Below are 25,871 nucleotides of genomic sequence, written 5' to 3'. Positions count from 1 at the left end.
GAGGGTTGTATTCTTACTTACATTGAAAAATGGCTGATGAAAGAGATTATTACTAAATCGTTTTATAAACCTACCTCTCGGACGCGAAAAATAATAGGTATGCTAAAATTGTTTTTTTTTTATATATCCACACTTAGAGTAGTAAATATATCAGTTTAAGGATTTATTTTTACAAAAAATATTATATAATGTAGATGTTAAACGGATAGATTCATATTAAAAAGAAAAAGAAAGTAAATTATATTTAAAATCGCGTCATATATATTACTTTTTTTAGAAGAAAGTCATAGTTTTTACATATATATATATAAATTATAATACATATTACTTAACAGATAAAATATGACTTTTGCCTTTTAGGCATATTAAATAATGAATATTTTATTGCTTTGAAAGCTTAGTGATTAAATTTAACAAGTGTCCCACAAGTCAATAATGAAAAATCTTAAATATTAATCATTGAATCAAAAGAAGAATCCTAAAATAATAATCTAAAAGTAAATAAATGTTCACAACCACAACAGATCGTCAAACAAAGAGAGAAACATAATATTCACTGAAATAATAACACAAAAAGGTTTTTGCATATTAAAATGTGGTTGAAATATGTAAGAAGGAATTTAATTTATTGATAAAATGTGCTCGAGTATGTCTCCGTATTAGGTGAATGACAAATATTTCTCTGAGTTTCTGCGGTTCTTCGACCACGTAGCCAGAAGTGAAAATGACAATTTGAAGAGGCTTAAGGTACTGTCACATGCTGGTACGGTGACAAAATTTAGTCTATGGTCTTTCCGCAGAATATTTTGAATGATCACTATTTCTATAAATTCAATGATGGAGAGTGCCAACTCTAATGTATTAGTATTTTGAATTATTAATCATTATTCATGCTAATTTCAATTAATTTTAACAGTTTCTACGTGTGCGTACGTTAAAATTACTTGCGATATTGCATCCATAGATAATATTTTGAACAGAATCCAACCTGCACACCATAGATAATAGATAATAATTTATTAGATAATCCACAGAGAAAACCACTAAAAACAAAGAACATGTCGTTTTGACGTCGAAAATGTGTAGGCATGTAGTAAATAATAAAAAACGTTCATTTAGACATGCAGTTACCGATGTGGCGCAGTACGCGTGTGGTGACCTAATTGTTGTTCTGGCGATTACGGCAGATTTTGACAATGCTCGTTTAAAGGTTCAAAATGTGCTACGGGATGGGAGCATCAGTCTGATAACTTTTTAAACACAAAGAAAAATGACTTTCCCCGTAGCGGCAGCTTACTGTTTCCAGCATGTGACAGCACGTAACGTGATGATAATGTATTTCAAGCATTGACCACTGATAGAGCAACCATTAAATTATTTAAAGTTTATGGTAACTGTTAAATTTATATTGTGCAGTTTTCATGCTTCTAGTACTATGTCAATTTAAAAATGACAACAGCTCTGATCACATGTAGCAATGTTGCCATGTTAAAGAGATATAACGAGGGGTCTATTTAAATGGAGCCACAATTCTCAACATCAACGAAGAAATACTCGTGTATTCATTATACAATTACACAAAACAATCTATTGTGACCTTGAAAGTCCTAATATTGCTATTGCGTTGAACGCACACATATTCAATGTTGACATTCAATAAGGTAGCATTTCCACTTGAAGACGGAAAGATTTCCACGGCGTGGAGGTACCATAACAGAATTTTAACGAGGACTGATTTTTACTTATTTGATCAAATCATTAGGTATATGTGCTGAATCAAAACACACGTATTGATAGAAAAAGCAATGTGCGAGTAATATAGCCCCTACTCCACTATAGGTGAATATGAAGTAGTTTTCTCTATGTACCAACATATTGTGAAATCTGTACAAAAACACGGGTGAGTAATTCAGCGCGTTATGGAAATCGGAACATAAGGATTCTTAAACAGGGTGACATCATTTCATATTTAAAATTTACATTCGTTCATAGATAATAATATTTGCTTGCTAAAAATTGTAGTAAATAAAATACACTATGGAAAGGTTTAATTGGAAGGAGAAATATTACCGCTGCCCAAGTTCTAATACCATGCAACATAATCTACAATTAGGTTTATACAAACTATCAGACAGATTATTATATTATATTCTTGTTACACAAATAAAATGTAAAACTTGTCTCACACAAAACGTCAATAAAAGTTAAAACTTCCATCTCTGTGCAGCCCACATAACAAATTAATTTGCTGAACATAGCTCGATCAAGCTAAAACATGACAGTATTTTTGTTAATACAAATGACTATTTATAAAATAATCAGCATGAATGATAGCCTCTAGAAAGGTTTCATGTGTGTATTTAACAACTCTGCCATTTCAATTCAGACTCTTTTAATGTTGATTCAGAATTCATTTCAATATAAATATTGAGATAACATTGACCTAGAATTGGCAACACTGCTTTCTACAGGATAACACTCACTTGTTTCTTTTTTCAAATCTTATCTTCTTTTGTCACTGTTTGACAATACGGTATTAGGACTTGGTCAGGGCCTTTATTCCATTGTACCCACCGCGAATGGAACGTATTGTGTCGGGATTATTGAATTCCTATTATCTTAGTTACTCTAGGCAATCGCTAAGAGTGACCGAGGTAATAACAACTCAATAATGGAATAAAAGTGCAAAGATACATAAGTACATGGAATTAACATCTTTTACATTAGTTATTTCAAAAAACCTTACACACCTAAATGGCATTTTATAAATTCTATTCCCAATAGGTCTCGAATACTTGTATGGATAACATATTTTGACAAAAGATCTACATACGTATGTAATAATAATAATAATAATATGAAATCTGAGTACAATATGATTCGCCCTATCTGACAGCTATCATTTATTAAGCCTAGTTCAGACCAATATACATCACGGAAACAAATTATACAATTGTTTCTAAACATTTAGACAAATGCAGATACACAAAAAAATTTTGAAACTCAACGATCAAGTAACAACTGTAAACATTACTATCAAATTAAATGTAATTTGTACAGTTATACACATCGTATAAATTTGCATGCTTTAATCAAAAGAACATTCCATGAGACTAAGCGTTTACTTTCGATGAAACATTAAAATATATACTGCAAATAAGCCACGATCTATTGCACATTCTTGCTCGATAGTTTTACGCACATTCGAACATGTCTCGACGTGTGTACCATCTCGCTCGATGCTTTTTGTTCGATATTGAGCAAACGGCTCGATGCGAAAAAGATTCAATGGCGGTAATTCTTGCTCGATGTTCGACAGAAATTCGCTCGTCGTCCATGGCTCAAGACGCTTTGACTGAGTGTCTTGTGTCGAGCTGCTCGAGCGTGTGGAGGCAACGACGAGCACGCTTCCAAGTCAAGTACAAACAAGTCAACATGTTTGATCGAGCAAGAATATATAATATGTGTACTTAGCATGTCTTGTAAAACTGGTAAATATCTACTTGTGTGCATAATCAAAGTGTGTAAAATTCTTACATCTTTAACACATGTTACTATTTAAAAAATTGATTGATTAAAACTTAATTCTTGGTGATACAATGAGAAAATTTGCACACGACGTCAGCTCTTTCTATTTAAACCGGAAATTAAATGGTTTTTACTGTGGTGATTTACTAGGTTTACAATATAGAATGACGACATGTTTTACATCCGTGGCGAGACACAAGAAAACATCTGAATTTGAATAAAAACATTTTAAATGATTTCATTTCTTCGCAGGCGATGTATGTCGGTCTGAACAAGGCTTTATTTATTTTCTCTCGAATAAATAAATTCAAAAACTTAGGCGATTTATGTACAAGATCATCTTCATTACTCTGGACAATATACTCCGACTTAAGATTAGTATTTGATTTTAAACCATACACTGTCACTAACTAAGATCATAAACATTATTACAAAAATGTCATATTTATTGGCAATATCTATGTTAAAATTATGTTTTATTAATACTATAATATACTTATTCTTCAATGGTAGGTAATTATTACATATTATGAAATAATTATCTTGTGAGGTATTCTGATGTTAAGGTTACTTCATTATTTGTACTGATGTTATGCCACACTGGTAATCACCGATTTCCAAACAGAATGAATGGATAAAATTGCTAGTCGATAAGAGCTATACACTACTGTCCGACAACAAGAAATCGGGGATAACAGGAAGTCGCTGTAGTCGCATATAGAAGACTTCTCAGTGACATACCTGTCATGGCGGCAACTCGTGTTTAAATAATGTATCAGGTCTCTTTTTAGATACGACTCCTTTTCTTCTTCGCAATAAACCAAAAATTACTAATAATAATTTTAACATCACTCTTGATCATTTTAGACATATTTTTATAATAAAAAGCTTCAAATTATGTAAATTACAAAGTAAGTACACAGGGTAGGCACAATTAATGTGGCACACAATAGTGGCTGACATTGCTTGAGTTAGGAAATCAGAAATGCCAACTTTGCAATATTAATATCTGTGCAGTTTAATTACTGTAGGTAAATGTGTTCAAATGTCATAATATAATTAATGTATCACTCCTTCTATATACATAGTCCAGATTCCTTGTTACAAACACACTTTTGTCGGTTGGGATACTGAATGTTTATAAATCGGTGATTATCCATGTTAGCAATTAAAAATAGCAATATAATCAATTTCACACGCTACAATCTCAACGTCTCAGTACACTGAAGTCGCATTAACATTATTGTAAAATCATTCCACACTCATTGCATTATCGGATTCAAGTAAATTATTTCTCTCAGAAGCCACACGAAATTTGTGCAAACGTCAATGCACACGATGCGTAACATTTCCGTACGGGAATCACAACTTAACATTAACAATGACTCATAAAAAACACTACGGTAATATCTTCACTCGGTACAGAACTAAAACAAACACGCCAAAATGAATTACAACATACAACAAAATGGTTTCTTACGATACATTGTTCATAGGAAATTAACAAGACCCATACCTAAACAAAAAACAACACAAGCAGTCAAAATATCAACGTCGATTTGTGGTTAGTTTACAAAGAGAAATGTTTTATTGTATGATCTTCCATAATGAAAAGTACAGAGGAACTCTAGGAAAATTGTGACAAAATTTAAATGAACTTAAAATTATTACACACCGTTATTGAGCTGGTAAAATCTCCGATGCGACTATGGATTGAATATAAAACAGATGGAGTGAGCTCATGCATTGGGACAAGAAGTACTGTTTCTACTGACCCCTAGCTTCCTGCTGCCTGCATTATTAAAAAACGGAAACGTCCAGTACATAATATCAGCCAATAACTGCTTCGCATACAACTCTGATGAGATTACCACATGAATTAAAGGTATTAAATATGCTACATCGAAGGTTTTATTAAACAAACAGGAAATATTAATTAAACCGTACATTGTAAAAAAAATTGTCACATTGGAGGTTTTCACAACTTAACATCACTGTGTGGTCTTCCATGAAAGGTGCAGTTGAGCTCTGTGAGAATTATAACAAAATTTTAATGAAATTAAGCTTAAATTTGTGTAAAATTATATAATAAGTGTACAGAATTTAAGAATGTGGCATTCTTCATTGAATATACTTCGTTTGAACAGTTTCAGAAACATACCTTCAGAAAAATCTGATTTGACTTTAACCCACATCTACCCCATGCCACAAAAGTGCTTTATCAATAAAGCTACCTACTCAAGTACCCGTGCAGATATTTTTTGACAACTACCCACCAGGTTACCAAGTTCGATTCATAGATGGCGTCAGGATTTCTCGAAACATTCGTTTTGACGTTCATTGTCATTATTGATGGTAGCTATTGGTAAAGCATGTTGGCTCGAATTAAGTATGTTTATGAGGCTGCATTTTAAATCGGTACAGTAAAACCTTCACTGTTGACCAGATAATTACTAATTAATTACCTTATATCTAATGGCCAAATAATGCAAACATGCCAGTCACATTGTCAGCACTAAATGAGTTAAATATCTGGAATAATGTGCGATGAAGGTAATCAGAGAAATTGAATAAAAAATAATCCTTTTTACTAGGTACTGGAATAAACAGTTTTTTATATAATTTTTTGAAAATTTGACTGTTCATCCATACCTTTTTCTAAAAAAATCTGGATAATTGAGACTATATCGTATTAAAAAATAATTAAACACCTAAATAATACATACTATTGTTGGTGTTATGATATTGTGAGCTTGTCATTTGTACAATAAATGTTAAAATAATGATGTTTTTAAAATACATAAATGAAATGTCTAAAAAAACAATGTAAATTAATTATTGCCAGTGCATTAAATATTAATTTTGACAGGATGTTAAAATGAAATGGAATGTATGTTACAATATGGTGCTTTATAATTAAATTGGTGCTTCATTGCACTAAGAAACATATTATGATTGTCTGATTTCTATTCTATCTCAAACAATATTAAAACAACAACACCTTATTCAATGCAAAATAACAAATAATACATTAAACATATAAATACACTATGGTTTGTTACGGCTTGCTACGGTGTGTTACGAAATTAATAACATTTATGTATTATGATGTACCTAATCAAAAGTTAAAAAATGGCACCTGAATATATGATATATAACATATTAGTAAAATAACGGGTAGTAAATTGATATGATCCTATTAGGATCGGACATGGTCGGAAACATTAGAACTGTAGCAGGAAATTTTGCGCATAAATTATTAAAATATGATGTCAATGGGTTAATGTATCGTGGTTTGGATTAGGCTAAATCTGAATTAATTATGAAAAGCCAACAAAATTGCCTTCCGAAATGTAAAAATCGAATCGGGATGGCACTCGGTCCAAGCGTACTTGGATCATAGCAACACGGGTTTAATGTCATCTGATAAAAGTACAGTCGTTTAAGATAAATTAAAAATATATGTTAATGTTGGGTGCATCCATTAATATAAAATATACTGATATACGTAGTGTTTTATTTGTTCGAAGGATATTTCTCAACATCATGTACAAAACAGGTGTTATTACTAGCGTGGGCATTGATATTTTTATACGCTGTGCGATTTGACATGTTCGCACAGTGATGGTAACCAAACGACCCGCAGAACAAGTTGTTTCGAATTTGCTGCATTTTCAAAGAGGCAGCAACTATTTTAATTATTCAAAAGTGACAATTCTGCTAAGCACCTTACAACTTTTTTGCAAGCGCGAACGATTGTTTTTACAACACTGTATCGAATGTGTAGATCTGCGCATTGCAAACAAAATGAACTGTACTATTAATAATGTGGTAGCAGTAAAAATAAATGGGTACATAGGTACTTGTGACTAGAGACGCTGACTAGAAAGTGTTAAAATTACTATAATATTATTGGCAAATTAGCATCTATATGCCTGTATAATTAATATAACACTGTCTGACATTGTATGTCATTGTAGAAAGTATTATGTTACCTAAATAATAATTCATGATTTCTTATATTATGGAGTTAAGAACTTGCAGTTTCATTGGTGGAAATAAAACAATCAATGATTGGTAGACTGAAATGGAAAGCTGCTATTTTTTGCCAAATTATGATTTTATAATAATCAATGGTGTTGTCGCAAATGGATAGCAACTGATACTTCTAAAAAAATATTTTCCACTTCAGCCATTTAGTGAAAAAATGTGTAAAAAGGAAAAAAACATCCGGAATGGTCTTTATAAGGAAATCTAAAAACTGAAATGAAATTCTAGTTCATATAAAAAAAAAAACATAATCGTTGCGTTGAAGAATCCAGCTACATATTGCAAGCATTCTGACAATACAGTCTTATCTACAGAATTACCAACTTTAAAGGAGAGCAAAAAAACCTGATTTTATCAAGCTGAAAGATTTTTCATTTCAATTGCGTTACACGAGTGGTTATATCGGGGTACGATGACAATTTCCTGAACTGAACACTTTACCAATAATGCGATTTCAAGATGAGCCAATAAGGCAAGTGAACTTAGCTAGCATTCAGCACATAAACGTTGCAGAAGAACAAAAGAAGTATCATTTATACCAGCTCATAATGCAGGAGATTTTCTTTGTTACGCAATCTCTGCATGTGACTCAATGTCTTAAGCGTTACTGATCTGATATAACCCACCCAGGATACGGATATTTACAGCAATTTGGTCAGTGATCTTTGATAGAATACAGCACCAAAGATGAAGATGGCCGTGCAAATAGCAAATTTTGAAATAGGATAAACAGTACCTAGTAAATACTGGTTATAGGAATGGCTTCTGACTTCATATATACTAATTAGACACACAACATACAAAGTAAGTCATAAATGCAAAATCTTCCTTTGACTCTCTTTAGTGATTTTAGACTTTTAAACAATATGTAGCCGATTTCCCATACGCAACCAAATTGTGGCCAACATGAAAGAATGTAAGTGTATTTTCGGCTAATGATGTATTAAGAGCGTTAAATGAACAAGGCGCGCGTCTAGAATGCGTCCTTGGCGGCGGACACGAACGCGAGGAAGTCGATGGGTTTGGCGTGGTGCGCGTGCGTGTGCGGTGGCTGGGCGAGCTGCAGGTTGTTGAGGTGGGCAGGCGTGGCGAGGGCGGCGCCGGCGGAGAGGGGGGGTCAGGGCAGCGGCGGAGGGGGCGCAGGGGCGGGTACGGCCAGCGCCAGCAGGCTGCCCCCCGCGCCGCCGTTGCTGCTGGCACTGCCCTGCTGGCTCAGCTCAGCCTTCACTCTCCGCGCTATGTGCGACCGCGTGTGCTTGCGCAGGTGGTCTTTGCGGTAGAAACCTGACACAACACATAACATAACAGTCGCATTAGTTCAGTAATAGGTATTATGCTTTCTGGCTCATTAAAAAAAGTGTTTGGACTATACTTAGTAAAAATGTTTAGTACCTATTACAATATTTTTGATAACGATTCTAAAGCAATTTTAGTATGGTTAAATTGACATCTTTGAGTATCCTATCCTATCTATCCTATCTATAGTATCCTATCTCTATCCCTGAGTTGTCACAATGTTTGTAAGACTTAGAAAAGAAAATCGTGGCCTGTATTGGTAACATTTGTATTTGATGTGATTTTTCATTTGAATAATGTGTAGTGTTGTAAGTTGTTTTTGTCTCAGTGCGACCTTCGCAAATAAACTTCAGAGAATAAGTGTGAAGCTTGCTACAAATTAATATACAATGACTTGAAACTAATTTAATCATTAGCCGCAATAACCTTTATTTCAGCATCATATCTTACCATTGATTTGACAGCATATCTTCCCGTTAGCGGTGCATCGATTTTGTTTTTATTTTCGCCCTTTTAAATGTTGCATTGAAAAAAAAATCATGTCGGCATCCTCTATGGAAAATTAATGGACTGTTGTGTTGCTGAGAAAACAGATGCAAGTAACAGACTCACCTTTGCCACATTCCTGACAGATGTGCCTCTTCTCGCCCGAGTGGATGACAAAGTGGAGAGTAAGCTGTTCCTTGCGCTTGAAGGCTTTCAAGCAGACGGAGCAGACGTACGGCCGCTCAGGATTGTGTGACTGCTTGTGCCGCGTAAGATGGTCTTTCCGTTTCAGAGCCGCATTGCAAATGTCACAGATAAACCTGGAATCAACACAGTAGCTTAAATGCGGCATTTGGAGGAAACATCCTTCTTTCATCATTATGCTGAGATAACAGTGTGATCTTTTGTTTTCAAACGAGTATTGCTTGAGGACAATTTCTATTGAAAGAGTTGTATCGAATCGAAAGGTAAGTATGTCCTCATATCTAGGCTTACCATAATATATTGTTATAATTTGAGGATGGGTCTCAAAGTCCTGACCCGTTCGTCGTTTTATCCCGGTTTATAATGTTATAGTACCAACCAAAGAATTTGAATAAAGAGTATAAATAGAAGGAACCCTAGTTCTGTTATGACATTTGAAACTGCACACACATGAAACATGGTTAAGTTGGTAAACTCCACAAATATTAAAATTGCTTAAATGCCATTCTGATTTTCTTATGCCTGCCATTTTTTTATATTCAATGTGATTACATACTCGAGTGCAGTTATACACAAATTTGACATGATTTTTCAACTAAATAATGATGCCGAAGTGTAGGCGTATTGGCTGCTTTTCCATCATGACGAATTGTCTTTTCATACGCCCTGTGAATTGGCAAATAAATGTCATAGTAGTAGTGTGAAGTTCTCTGTAAATGAATCTGCAATGCTAAGTCACTTGTAGATAACTTGATCAGTTAGTTAAATCCTTTTTTTTGCTTCAATTATATACATTTTCAACATATTTCGTACCAGAAATACATGTTATATACCTTCTTTCCATAGTGTGTCCAACTAGATGTTGCTCCAGCATGCCTCTCTCGGGGTAGGCCATGTGACACTCGGGGCAGCAGTAGAGGGTGCTGCCATCCAGAGCGGTGGTGAGGCGGATCTCGCCCGGCTTGGGCCGAGGCTTCTTCTCTTTGGGCGGTTTCTTTTTCTTCTTCTTCTTACTGGGGGTTATTCCCGGCGTGTTGGCGCCCGTTTGGCTCAGTCCCAAAGTGGACGATTGGACTACTACTCCGCTAACAGCGTTCGAGGACATCTGGGGATATAATACAATGACTTCGTACAACGTGATTTAAAAAGGTTATCTAACACAAGCTTCTGCCAGATGGATGTTTTAAATTAGTGATGTGAAACTTTTGAGAATTAGGAGCCATTTTAAATTAAAATAATAAATGTTCTGTGTACAGTGGAACCCCGATCTACGGTTAACACATAAATCGTTTTCCCGTACGGATCGTTCATTTTTGAAAGTCCCGCCAAACACCCATAGGAACAATGTTAAATAATCCCGCATTAACCGTTCCCCGATTTATCGTTTTCCTCGATCTATCGTCTAAATATTATGGACCCGTCACAAATATTATCCCGATTGACCGTTTTTGTTAGATATTTTTCAATTTGGTTTCGTAGAATTGTTTATGATACATACAGACCTTTCAGTCGCATCGCTTTGTTTGCATAGGTCGGTCGGCACTTAGGCTTGCCTCCCATGTCGTATCACAAATTTTTATAAGTCGCGAATAAAATGGCCCCCATGAAGAAAACTAGAACTCTAGCTGAGAAACTGAAAATAATTCAAGACGTCGAAAAAAATCCAGAAGAAAAACGAGTTTTTTTTTATATATCCCACGTTCATAGTTTTTTTAGTGTCCCTTGAAAACCGTAGAATCAGGGTTTCACTGTACTCTGTTTTTACATACTGTTTTACTGTTTATAAATAAATATGCAGGCATATTTCTGAAGGCCTTCTATTAATCAATGAAGAATGTTGCATTCTTAAATCTTGTGTAAGTCTTGAATAAAAAATAATTTTGATATAAAATTCGATTTTTCCTGATTGTATAGCCATACAACTCAGTGCTGATCTTGGCCGCTTCATGAAGAGTTTTCTTAGCAGATTCTTTTTTTTAACAATTGAATGTAAACTTCTTGCTCAACTTATCGAAACACACATTGAAAAAACAACATATGAATTTGGTCCGGTATCATAAGCGGACCCCTTATGAACTCATCCAAAGTGGACAATGTAATAATTATATTATATTTATAGTTTTCTTCCATGTCCGATTCTAAGAAGATCAAAAGGCCCTCCAGAGAGTGTAGGTTGTATTAACAGTTTTTTTTCCGAGAAGTGGATGTCAATCAGCTGCTCAACTTAATAGGTTCATAGGTCAAAACACACATTGAAAAACAATATGTGAATTTTTCCAGACCTGGGATTTGATCCCGAGACTCTTGACATCCGATAACATGACTCCGACGCGGTAACCACCCAAACGGCCCAACTGGCCAACCATATTACAGAAATGAATTAGGGAAAACTCACAACATTATTAAGTCCATTAACGTTGGCAGCAGCTGCAATGAGGTTGACGCTGTCGTCTTTCTTAATGGTATCTGCAGAGTACTTGAGGAAGTGGTGGAGGGATAGGGGAAGGGTAGAAGCGGGGAGATGCGAGAGGTAATCGGCCACGGCAGATCCGGGCGCGGCCAGGGACTGCCAGGACGCCGGCATCGCCATACTTCCACTACCTGATGCCAACAAAAAACAAAAAATTATATTACTTTCATAATCTTTTTGACTATAATTTTCTATTATCTAATTCGTCTAAATTAATCTGAAACTGTTTCAATTTTATTTTAAATTCACGGCATAATAGGCTTGGTAAAAATATAATATGTAGTACTTAATCCACATTGTTTTAATTTATAGTACATCAAATTTAACACAAAGTATGTTTGTTTAAATTCTAATTGATTTAAGTTTTGTAGTATTCCATTTGAGTCGTTTTTTGCGGCCCGGGTTTCGCCTTTTGGCATCTCCAGGCACTATAACACGTTCATCAATGGTAAATGTACACTAACTATGAATACTGCCACAGACCGTAGAGGTCATCTATTTGCAGTTGGATCCTGTTTTTATTCAAAAGATTTTTTATTTAAAAAAAAAACCCCACTAAATATACGTCCCATTAAAATAGGTATAATTCTTGCAAAAGATGCATGAATGTAAGTAAGTCTGTCGTACAGTCAAATGGATAATTGTGTTTAGTTAAAAATTTCAATGCAATTTTTTTTGAATTTTCCTATTTAATTGTCCACTTCAGAAAACCATGTTCTGCATAAGTGGACGAGATCATTATTTATGGTATTTGTGGATTAAGTATTACATATTTTGATTTATTTTAATTAACCTTCAAGAAATCATCAATTTAAGTCATGTAGATTTCAGTGACATTTTTTTCCCAATTATTGCCGCCTCTCGATTACAATGGCGAAGGGTGGAGGTAGGTTGTGGAAATCCAACATAAATAGTGCACACTAAACTTTGTGGTTACATGTAAATTGTATGTAAAACATTTCACCGTGGCACAGTTAGCCGTGAGCTTTCTTATCGGAAACAGATGATCGTTTACTATACGGTCTCCAATTTTATTAGATTCAATATGAATAATAATTCAATTTTCATAGCTGATTTTGGCAAAACTCATGAATTCAAGAATGAAAACCTAATCTAACCTAACAAATAATCCAGTATATTGGCTGCTTTCCAAATTTGTTTGCTTGGCTTCCTGTAAAGTATAAACCGACAAGAACCGTGTTTTATTTAGACATGAATTTTATGTTACAGGTTACATTTTAGGTTGGACAGTCTTTAATATACAGCCATATATTTCCGATACAACATTTCACGGTGAAGTGTGATACGCCGAACTGCATACGTACAAGTTTCCGGACACGAAAATTTGTCAGTTAATATATTACATATTTATTTTCATTGAACTAAGAATACAAAATAATTGGAGATGGTGTTGGGTTAGATTTGAAAATTCAATGAAACCCTGCTTACCCAAACCATATAGATAAAAAATTATTTATGATTTAAGGCTATACCTCAGTTAAGACATGGTCTAAAAAGATCGTGGCTAGGCGATGCGCGGATTGCGGGTCGCGGGTGCAAATAATGCATGCCGAACGAAATATAATTTGTCATATAAATCCAACATGCGTTCATTTAATGTTCTGTTTATTGTTCTATTAGTAATAATAATAATATATTCATTGACATGTTTTCTTTTTCAAGTAAATGGGTAACGTTTTTAGTCATCTTTACACGATTTAAGAATTAATACCCCCGTCGCCATCACGAAACGAATTGACATGTTCCCGGCTCCACGTTCACTCTCCTAATGTCAGCGAGTCCAAAATTTCGTAGCGCCTATAGTTGAAAATTATTTGCCGTTTCACTGATGTATCGTCTTAATGGCATACTTCTAGATATTTTATAGATAGAAGAATATTTTTTTATCTATTATGGTTTAGTTTAAGCAGGGTTTAATTAAATTTCCAAAACTAAGCAATACCATCTGCAGTAATTTGTATTTTTCGTTCAATGAAAACAAGACGTGACTAACAAAGTTAAGTAAACACTATTTATATCGGATCTCCACAACCTACCTCCACCCTTCGCCGCTTCTCGATTGATGATTTAATTTCGAAAATATTTTGCAGAGCTGAGACACTGAACTGATCCTTATATGTGTAAATATATCACAAAGTATACTGCGACCAATCCAAAAGTGCACTTCCCACAACGGCGGGAGGTGTATTCTATGAGTGGTCACAGTATAAGAGTCAGTATTGTAAGAGGCCATAGATGACATGTAAGCTAGCCAAAAAAAGACACCACAATGCACAAACCTAAAAAATCGGTATTGCCATTTGTTGGAGTTCTTTCCCTGTGCTCAGTTCTGGCTTCCTGCTTAATGCTCTTACCGGAAGTGTTGTGGTCTTTGGCCTCGTGGACCACGACCACCAACTGCTGGGACGACTGCTGCAGTTGCTGCAACTGCCCGCTGTTCTGACCAACAGCTGCTGGAAGACAATTCCATTACAAAACGGGGCTCACGAGTCAATGATTTTTAAACCACAACTTAATCAAATACTGATGTCCTGGCTTATAGCTATATTTAGTGTGTACTATTTTTTGATCTGTCTAATCCAGTGATTCCCAACCAGTTCTGCGTCAATTTGCATAAACTTTTTTGTAATCGAGTAAAAGAAGGTTTAACATGACCTGTTTTTAAATATATATCATATCAAAGAAGTACCTACCTAGTGACTTTTTTTAATTTAGAAGAGGAAATTTTGTAGCAACAATGGATGATAGGCTCAATCAGTAATAAGCGTCGCCACCTACTATGCACTATTAATTTTATTTCTGTGAAATCGTTTAAAATATGTACACTAATGTTATATTTAAGTCCATTGCAGAAAATAAATATGGAGAGTGAGTAATTAAATGGAGGTGGCCCTCATAGTCCAGTGCTTGATATATTTATGTGATTTCTCATAGCCTGATTTGCTACACTACTGTCATTGGGCCTCATGGCCTTTTGTAGTGCTAAAAAGAGAATTTACATACAATTTGAATACATAATATAGCAAGAGGCGGCAATCTACTTATAAGCGGCACTTTGCATGGCAAGGTTTTCTAATTTACATGGCTTTTTTGTAATTTACCCCACTCAATGTAAATATGTATCATTCAGTAGGGATTCCCTGAGATTTTACAAAATGGTAATAGGGTTCTGCCAACCAAAAAAGGATGAAAATCCAAATATCCAAATTTAATTCAGACTAAAATCCTACCTTATCTGATTTCCAATAGATTAGTCACATCCTACCATAGAATGGAAGTTTAATGTATTCTTAAATTATTACTAGAAGCAGGGATCTACTGTACTGCAATGTCAGCTATTCTGCTAGTCACTGTCAGCTGCATGTGTGTCGCAAAAGATTTGACATCAAATAATTTTCTAAACTCATTATCAATAGAATTTGCTATATTTTCATAGTTTTTTTCTTTTAATGCTGCTTATGCAAGTGTGTTGTAATGGCGAACGTCATATCTGCAGTGTCACTATTAGAAAAGGGTTAAAAACCTATGCTCTGATGAATAATACTTGAGAATTGCTCAGATACGGTTAACGCCAATATAAAAATGTATCTGTTACATTGTTGCTGGTGTAGAATGGTAGCGTTCATCATGTCCTGGTCGTAGCCACCGTCGCGGCCTCCCTTCTCCCCCGCTCTCTCGCCCTTGAGAGTCTGCTGCTGCTGCACCTGCACCTGCATGGAGTCCGAATTGGCATTGGAGCTGTGCTGCGTGTAGGGAATGCTGATCTGCCCCGTATACTGCTGGCTCAGATTGTTTAGGTTCACCGAGGAGGATGTGGTTGCCGTGGTTATCGTGTGGTACTTTGCGCCCGTATTCACTGGAATGGACACTGATGGAAGTTAAGATTAGCATTCTCAATTTACAGATCTATTACATAGAATAGTGTTTTGAAGGGTACGTTGTTGAACTTATTTTTTTTTAATATTTGACTTATCGGTGATTTATGGTAGTATTAAAAGGCCAATAGTTAAAATTTGTCGTAATTAAGTATGACTTCTTTACCATAGTGGACTATATGCATGGGCGCGATACCTGAGAGATGCAGGTTCGATTCCTGCGGGGTATCAATTCATTGGTATCATTAGTTATAATATATCCTCTCAGAAGTATTTTCAAAATTATATATGTTCAATAATTAGAATGTTATTTTCTTAAATCTTGTGAATTATTCATTGAATTGCGAATTGCATGAAAATCTTTTATCTATAGTGTAACCTGATCTTAGCCGCAATATTCACATAGTTCTCAGTGAAATTAGAATTGTGACATGGGGTCAAGTCTTGTTAGAACACCCTGTCTCAATAAGGAAACCGTCTGCAATATTGAGATCAGTATCATCCTCAAAACACCCATACTCCTTGCTATCCATCATGCTTTCAATGGAGTGATATGTCTTCGTAGCCCTCTTCTAGTAGTCGTCTTTATGGTAAACAAAAAAATTTGCACCTGCGCTTGCAATTATAATATATTGCCATAAAAAAGTAAATAAAGTAGGCTATCATCTTCACCATCAATCGGATAATGTGAGCCTCCTGAGTGGAGGTTATAATATTAACAGGTTTCTTCGGACTGGATGCAAAACAATATACATTTTTAACAGTCACAAGATCAAACCTATGACCTACGGTTTCAGAGACAAGCACTCGGCCTACTAGGCTACCATATAATGAATAATGAACATCTACTTTTTAAGGCACTCCTCGTAGTCCAATGCATAAGGTACAGATTTCTCATCTCATTCTTGGTGAGGTCACAATATACATCTATGATTTATTCAAAGCCTACCTACGTGTTTCTGTTTTTGTTTCACTGCTACAACTTCACTACTGTCATTGTTAGCCTCGTGGCCTATTGTAGTGAAAGAAAAGAAAAAGTGTGCATCCATGTGCTAAAAGTGTTAACGACTGCTAGAATAGAGCTTCTGTTTTGGATGTTTAGAAATATCCTCAAAACGTGTCTTTAGTTAGACAGGTGTTTGGTTTGGTAAATTTGACCGAGAGGGTAGGTTTTGAAACAGAATCTGCACGCTTGTCTAAACTAATTTTCACAGTAATGTACACATGTCAGCCACAATATAAATAAAATCACTGCATACCTGTGTGCATAATATTTTGTTGCACCGCATTCCCTCCAGAGTTAGGCACATTGTTTAGACTGACAACAACATTCTCGGGCTGCCTGAACTTCCCCACGTTGACAGCCATCCCGAGGGACGCATGGTGCTGGTTGAAGTGCGTCACATTGTTTCCATGGTACCTGTTCCCCGTGTCCTGGCTCTGAACCAGGGCGCTCGCCGTGCCATCGTGCGTGAATTTCGCGGCGAATTGGTGTATGGTCGGTATTGTTCCGGGAAAATGGCCGGTAAACGGTGAAAAGTTCATTGTTTACGCTGTTCACGTCTCGCGGCTAATGTTCCTGTTGGCAATTAACAACATTAATTAGCTTTGGGCCTATCCCAATGTTAAAGAGGTCATCGATTTTTCTACCCTCGGACGACAATCTCGCACTCATTCTTCGCCCCTTTCGCCGTAGTTCATCGCTGGTCTTGACATTTCGCGGCGTGAGGCTGTCACGCGGATCGCCGGCAAAGGGGGTACGGAGTAATTATCGCGTTTGACGGAGATCGCAAGATGCGCTACCCCCGCCATACGACCCCATCCCCGACGGAAAACGGCTCGGTTTTTTGTTTTTATCGGCAGCCCGCGCCGCGAAAGGGGTGTCAAAATCCAGCGGTGATATGTTAAAACTGATATATGCCATTCTAAAATAACTACATGCCTACTAACCATATTATTCACAGCATTTTCTTTTGTTTCCACGCGATTTTCCGCTGTGTTTCTGACATAAATTTGAGTCAGCAAACATTTGCAGCCCGCCGAGGGCATCTGGTGGTAAGGGTGAGAATTCGATTTGAAAAATGGCGGGAATGATATAAGGGTTGTTTTCGTCAATACTTTTTGTTTTAATTATATTTTCATAAAACCTTTCAAAAAACCAAAAACCAAACAAAAAAACTTTAAATATATGCCATATATTATAAAAAGACTGGATTACTTCATAAAGTAACTAGATACCTACATATTGAAACAATAAAATTGTACCTTCATTTTGTACCTTGTATGTTATTATTTCGATGTTTCCAAACAATACAGATTCCATTAATCCATTAGGTACTATTTTGCGATCGATACCCATAAACATACGTAGGTACGTAATCAAAACTATAGGTTTGCTGAATAGGTACTAAAATCGTGAAGTTCACAAACCATTTTTTTTTCAAATTACCTACCCACGGAAGGCATTTTAATCAATTTCGATCCTATAAAATTAATATGATTAGATAGTTATTTTAGTTGCTGTCAGCTCTGTACCTGGGACCAATTAATTACCTAAGCTTAGGTATATCATCTAACATTTAATCTCTTATTTATGTAATTTACTGAATCAAATTAATAATATTACGTTATAGTAGGTACATAAAACGTGTGATTAACCTTTTTGGGTGTTTGGATATTTGGTTTTAATCGCTATTTTAGATGAGTTCAATTTAAAAGAGGCTACCGGGAAAAACGGATATGATACCTACATAACCGTTAATTGTCAATATTTGCTGAAAATTTGAGTAAGACCATTGCCCACTGAAGAAGAAAGCCGATACATTACACGATTGGTCCTACTTTTCGCCCCTCCCGTTGTCTATGGATGACCTGTCATTGCCTGTCATTGTCTATAGAGTGCTCATGCCGACGCGTCTGTCGTGTTCACTTGTTGGAGTAGTCTTTCACTATTCCTACACTATTCATAATAAATGGATACACTGCTAATAAAAATAGGAGTATTCGATATTTCCAGCTGCCTTGACACAGTGAGTGGTTTGATTTGGATAGATGAGTTAAATGATAAATAATACACTAGCATTAATACACTTTGTACAAATGTAATGCATAGATCAATGCTACATATTTTTTGGAAATCGATATTACCACCGGTTTTTGTGTAAATGACTAGTCTGCAGTGACGTCTCTAGACAAAATACCGCCCATGGGCAGCGCCGAAATGCCACTCCATTTATTATACAGTATTTTTATCATCCGTGCGGGTGTCGTTTCTGGTCACCAAGGACGTCGAAGGGCAAGGGAAGTAAACTAGATATCGCAAACCCGATTAAAAAATACATTCCTGTTAAACCTTTTATGTTAATTAATACATTTTATTTCAAACCAGTGATCAGAATTTTTTAATGAAAAGATATTTTCGTTATTACCAAGTTTAGGTAGCTATTTCTATATATGGATATCAAATGATTCTCCTCGATTTGCCGCCCTTCGAGTAACTGCCGCCCCCAACCGACGCTCAATCTGCCTACCCCCACGGGACGTCACTGCTAGTCTGACTTTGACAGCTGTTGAATAACATGAATGTATATTATTTATAAATAACACTGATAGTAAAGTTAATATATTTGATTTGAGAACTGAAACTGAGAAAGGGCGAATCAATGTCAAGCAATCTGAGATCTGATTTTGACAGGTGAAAAGTGGACCACTCGTCGCTTGTGCAAAAAGTTATGCTCAGGCTTTATTAATCTAAAGATGGCGGTGGTAAGACTGGTTCGAGTAAATCTGGTTTAAACTAGGGATTGCAATACATACAGTACCGGTTTTTCAGTATTACATTTATTATTTTCTTTCACGGCAGCCTAATTTTTTCTCAGTGCCATGAACTTTTTTGCAAAAAAAATATTTAAAATTCCATCCAGAAAACGCAATCGACAGGATTTTTTAGCTCTTGACAAATTCCGTGAAAAACTAAACGCAGCTTCTTTTAGCTGTTCTTACAGAAACAAATATTCTATCCAAACCGAAGTCGACTTTTTTACGCTCAAAATAAATATGTGGTGGATATTTTACAACGTTTTTATTAGCTGGTATTCTTGTTTGTCCGGTGGTTGTTTGTCCAGTACAAATCTTGCGATCGATTTTTAACCAACTTCCCAACTAGCTAGACATTTAAAACTTTTAGAATAGGTATATCAGAACACGGTGTCAATGCATTCTTTAATACTTTTAGCCATCTTTAATCAGAATTGAATTCATGTTCAATTAATTCTGTTTTGTATGGAAAGTTATTTCAGAAGAATCCGTAAAAAGTAAAAGACTATTATTGGTTGCTAAGGGGGTGATCCTAGCAATTAAATTATTAATATATACCTACGTGCTTTACTATGGAAATCAAAATGAAATGTCAAAATGACATTTCAGTATTCTATATTATTTGTTTGTTTTGTATTTACTTCATATCAAGTACAAGTTTGAGCATATTGAGCATAATAATTCAACAGAAAATTTAAAAACGTTGTAAGTTTATAAAAAGTTCTTTTATCTTGTAATTATTTATTATTATTTCACTTTTATCGGGTGATTCAGTCATTTCATAATATATAAGTACTTACATAGTATTTTTAATTTCTTTGCTTTCTGGTATTTTATATTTTTAAAACCGGTATTCTGGTATCGATGAATAGCGAAATCCCGATTTTCAAAACACCTGTCATAGACTATAGATACCTGTATTGCAATCTTTATACATAGCCGATCAGTAGCGCACCCAGGGGGGGGGCCAGGGGGCCTTGGCCCCCCCAAAATATGAAAATCATCAGAATGATTTTACATATTGAAATCGAAAGCCAATAAACTATACCTTGGGCTTAGACAAACAACACGGCAAAAAATGATTTGTAATTCTCCAGCACCCTTTTTAGTAATATTTCTTAGATTTTAATTTCTAATACAAAAATTTCGAAACACTAATGTCAGGTTTTTTTAGAAACCCGTTCCCTAATGAAATTCTCGGTGTCCACCCGAATTCCGGAGTGGTATTCCGGTGGTGGTGGTGGTCATGGCTGGGGAGGGTTGACAGGGGTCTAGCCTGGGGGCCCGGGCTGTGGGGGGCCCGGCGTGTCGGGTTGACCAAATAAGTGAGATAAACACATTTCATAAATTAGCTTTAATAGTAAAAAAAAGTCGCCTGCGGCGCTATTATACTTCATGACTATGAACATTTTAATTTATATAAATGTCCAATATATTTTCTGATTATTATGTGTCGACAGCTCCATTATTAAAGTAGATGACGTACTGAAAATCGCCAATAATTCACTGTATAAGTACCCTCAATTTGAACTAAAACACAATTTGAAAAACGTTAATGTAGTGTTTCACACTGCCTTTAATCTAAGCGGTGGATAGGGGGCCCGTCAAATAACCTAGCCCAGTGGTCGGAAAACTCATTAGTCAATAGAGCCAAATATCAACAGTACAACGATTGAGATTTCTTTTGAGAGCCAAATTTCTTAAACTTAAATTATATACGTAGGTAGTTTAGTTAAAGTCCTAATTAAATTATAGGTAGGTACACTGAATAAAACTGAATATCATACGTAATAATGATCTTATTTATTAATAAAAATTAAATTGTAAGTAAGGTATCCATAAAATTGAATCATGACAATGACTGACAAACTCAATGTGAATAATGGCCTTGCATCTTTTTGTAAAGTTTGGGTAAGTCAGGTTCGTATGTTGTTGATTTAATTTTAAACACGATTCTAGGTTCTCATCAATAAATCGATTTCTCAATTTACTCTTCATTTCCTCTCTTGGAAATCTTTTTACTAACCACAAAACTTGCAATATTAACATTGTTGAAAGATTTTATTCAGTACCTAATTAAATACAGAACTTTATTTTTCTTGACTCTTCTCCTCAGCTGCTTTCTTCCTTGCATCATCGACAGAATATTTAGCGCAAAATTACGAGTTTTTAGTTGTAGTATCTCTCTAAATTTGAATGCGTCAATTTTTGAGGGCCCGTTTCAGGATGTGGGAGCCATGGTGTAGGTACACCGAGTGCAATAGACAAAAGACCGATAAACGAGATATAAGGCTGTGTTGTATTGAGTAGGTTGTGTATAATTTAAAGGCAATAATACTTTTTGTGTCCATTTTCAATTAATATGTTGGAACCTCAATATTAAAAAACCAAAAATCTGCAACACTCTGTGAAAAGAACGACTACACCCACTACGGTGGTGGTGTAAATCAAAAAAACATTTTTTTCGGTGGAATTCGGAATAAATATTGTATTGTTGTTTTAATTTAATAAAACGTAATTTTTTTTTAGTACTTATTCCACTTTTATTAAATAGATTAGGACCGGTTTCGTCCGCCTCAGAGGGACATTTTCAACTAGTTGAAAATGTCCCTATGTATATCGCCATGTATTGTGAAAATATGTAAAAATATTTATATGAAGAAGAAAAAGAGCCTATGGGACTAATTTACATTCTCCTCCTTGGCCCCCCCCCCCCCAATAATAATTCCTGGGTGCGCCACTGTAGCCGATCCCAGCATACCAAAGAAGCGAAAGTAATAATATCAAAACGAAGAAAATAATTAAATATATTAGGTGGGAAGACTTCATTCAAGCTGATCTTGAAGACCGAATTCTAGTTTTGTAATGGATTTGATGACTAGCTACTCATTTGAACCATTATTCCTTTAGCCAGGGGGGGTTCGGGTAAAGCGAGTACTACGCCTTTATTTTTCGTATTTCAAAATGTGATTATAAAATAGATAATATTATAATATACGAGTGAATCATAATTTTAATATTTAATCTGTTTTTTTATCATCTTTCTGTTAAGGGTCCGCTTAACTCGGGCTTCCCCTACATAATAGCATTACCTAAGTTAGTATCTACTAACGGAATACCCCTCTGGTATTAATCCAAATCAAATGATATTAGCTATTAATAATAAAATTACTAGCGTCCTCGGTTATTCGGATATTGTGTCCGCCGAGTGGCAGAATATTTACTTCGGACGCCATGGGTCACGGCAATCTAACTAATTCTAATTATTCTCAACACGATCCTATGTGTGCTCCAACAGAGACAACTGGACGCCAGGACAATTGGACGCCGCACTGTCGCAGACACGTACCTATACAGAACGCGGACGAAGAATTTTAATCAGTTTATATCTACTACTTGTTGGTTTTGATTCATTCTCTTAACATAATGTCTTTTTTATTGCGTATTGAGAATTACCATGCCTAATGCTTTATATAGAATAAAAAAATTCTTTTCTCGTTGGAACTTAAACATATGCGCGATTAAATCATTATTTACGTGTGCATATTTAAAGTCTCGCCAACTAGGTATTTAATCATAATATAATAATTTAAATGTAAATAATAATATTAATATTGGTAAATGTGCCGCAGAGGTGGACATGAGATTTTACAACATTCTTTTTAGACCAAACCAAACCTAACCTAACATAAACTAACCTAATCTAACCTACCCCAACCTAATATTACCTCATATAACCTTAGTTTGTGATAATGGTGTATCAAAATGATTATTGGATCGAAAAACCGATGCGCCGACAGAAAAGGGTATTTATTATAATTGTCTACATCGAATAAACTGTTTTCGTAAAAAAAATATAAAAGCTCGTATCCACCTCTGCGGCACAATTACATAAATATTTTTTTAAGTAAGTACCTAATGTCTATTTAATTTCGAAATGCGTGGCGTCCAGTTGTCCCGGCGCCAAATCGTCCTAGACCCGCTCCAGCATTCGCACACAAAGAACGAACCTAGTACCTACGTTGGCAAAAATCCTACAACCATTTCTCAATAACTGTGAAATTTGAGGAAACAACTTTAGGAGGCAGTCATGATCCATATCGAATCGTGAAGATGAATAGTATAGGTAAATTCCTACTACGCGGTACGCCACTGTATAAATATAAATAGTAATGCTGAACTTGAAATGAACAAACCTTATTTTGCGTGAAAATTTTCAATCAAAACAATAATATCAAGACATAATTTTTTCCAGTTGAAATAGAGCTTGTGATTTCTCGAGATTAGAGAATTCTCTAAATCAAGAGTACCTATTTATTTTCTCAATAAATCGACATTATTATGCAATGACCTTTTCTTGTCAGTATTTTTTTTTTGTTTTTACCGAGAAATCAAATTTTCTTGAAAACTGCTATTCAGTTTTCTTTAAATTTCGATTGTGGTCGGCACTAAGCTATATTGATAATTTCTCGACAATCCCGTTGATGATTTGTGGAGAAATGAGAATTTTCGAAATTTCTTAAAAAATATTTCTTCTTAAGTTTGGTCTTTTGTGATTATTTGTCAGGGATTCTCAATCACAGCCTCTAAGATGTAGCATGGGTATAGGACCTCGTAATGTGAAGGTATCTTAAGGTGAATATCTGCCTACTTGAGGCACCTAGCAGAAAGCTTATGAGGTTTGCAATTTAATACAATTTATTCTCAAAAAAGTCAAGGATAAACAATTTAAAAAAAGGTTAATTCCTCAAACGTTCAAATACGGGAAATTACTATAATGGCTGTACCATTTCTGTTAAAATAATTACAGATATAGGAATTTCACAATCGATGAACAGTATTTTTGTTGTTTTAGTACTTCTTATCTTATTTTATTATTTTATGAATATGTTTATAATTAAAATTTAGTTTTTTAAGTTTTCTCTATTGTATGGAAAATATTTTTGATTAATCAGGTTTCAATTTTAAAAAAAAACTACAAGTACTTATAACTTTATTGGCTCTACAATCGAATGTAGATTTTGGCAGCCTCACAAAGAAGTTTCTTAACAAATTTATATATATTTTTAACGAGAATACAAAGATGTTAGCCATTTATTCAACCTATTAGGTGGTGGGTTCAAACACATATTGAAAAAACAACTGCCAGATCCGGGATTCGAACCCTAGACTAAGATCGTTAAAAGAGAATCAATACTTTGATACTTTTCTTCCGATACGATACCTATACCAGAATATTGATACTTTTTCTTTTATGACAGCCCTACCCGAGACCCACTCAGTGTTGCCAACCGTACTATAATTATAGTATTTGTACTATAATTTTCGCCTGCGTACTATGTACGATATAAAATAGGTATAGTACGCCCAAAATACTATAATTTTGAGAAATCGGAAAAAAGTTCCCAGTAGAAGAAAAACAACGCCAAACATAATCCATGAGAAGCAAAAAAAAATAATCCCCATGTCTGAAAAAAGGTGACGTAAATTACTTAACACAGCGATTTCCAAACTGGAGGCGCGAAAAGTTTAACACAATTAATGTAGCCACAGGTTTGCAGTTTGCAAATGCATAGTTTATAGTAAAACGGCCGCTAGTTATAAACTACACAAACATAGTCGTATAAAAGGTTGTTTGCAAACCTTTCTGCAAATATTGAGACTAATTTTATAATCCCTCACTTCTATACTATTGTCAAGCGTAATGGCTATCTCGTAAAAAAATTAAATATAAGGGTCAAATTAATCATGATGTTGAAATTTGAGGCGAATTTGTTTAGGAACGGTAATTTTGTTGTTAAACTTGTCTATTTGGTTGAAATTGTAACAAAATGAGTGAATAAATCAATCCAAGGACCACTAATGCTTTCACTGATTTTAAACGACAAGGGTCAGGCATTCATAAAAAATTGGAGCTTAGGAAATCAAAATGACGAAAAAACAGTTCGCCATGTCTCCACTTTTAAATATTTCTACGCCAGATATATTAAAGCAAACAGAAATCTATTTACTGAGTTCTTGGTTAGTTTGCTAATGCACTTTTCACATTATTATTAATAGCAAAAAAAGTAGCCTGCGGCGCTGCTTTGTTTCGGAACTATTAAATATTTTAAATATATGGTTGA

At 35.0% G+C, this 25,871-nt stretch overlaps 1 protein-coding gene across 1 annotated transcript; it reads right to left on the bottom strand.

The window, feature by feature from the left end:
- Positions 1-8,507: 8,507 nt before the first annotated feature.
- On the bottom strand, positions 8,508-17,766 carry LOC147070185 (uncharacterized). The gene is made up of 7 exons (XM_085949460.1): positions 17,190-17,766; positions 15,651-15,911; positions 14,335-14,505; positions 11,960-12,165; positions 10,398-10,669; positions 9,487-9,680; positions 8,508-8,862 (listed from the first exon to the last, which is right to left on the bottom strand). The coding sequence occupies exons 1-7, from the start codon at positions 17,473-17,475 to the stop codon at positions 8,696-8,698; spliced, it is 1,557 nt and encodes a 518-aa protein (XP_085805586.1). The 5' UTR covers positions 17,476-17,766; the 3' UTR covers positions 8,508-8,695.
- Between the last annotated feature and the right edge of the window lie 8,105 nt (positions 17,767-25,871).

This window comes from Rhyacophila brunnea, unplaced genomic scaffold (assembly GCF_057557595.1).
Source record: "Rhyacophila brunnea isolate RB1 unplaced genomic scaffold, BYU_Rbru_1.0 scaffold_22, whole genome shotgun sequence".
Classification (NCBI taxonomy): Eukaryota; Metazoa; Arthropoda; class Insecta; order Trichoptera; family Rhyacophilidae; genus Rhyacophila; species Rhyacophila brunnea.
The sequence above is the reverse complement of the archived record's forward strand: the minus strand, read 5'-3'. Positions and strand labels throughout refer to the sequence as shown.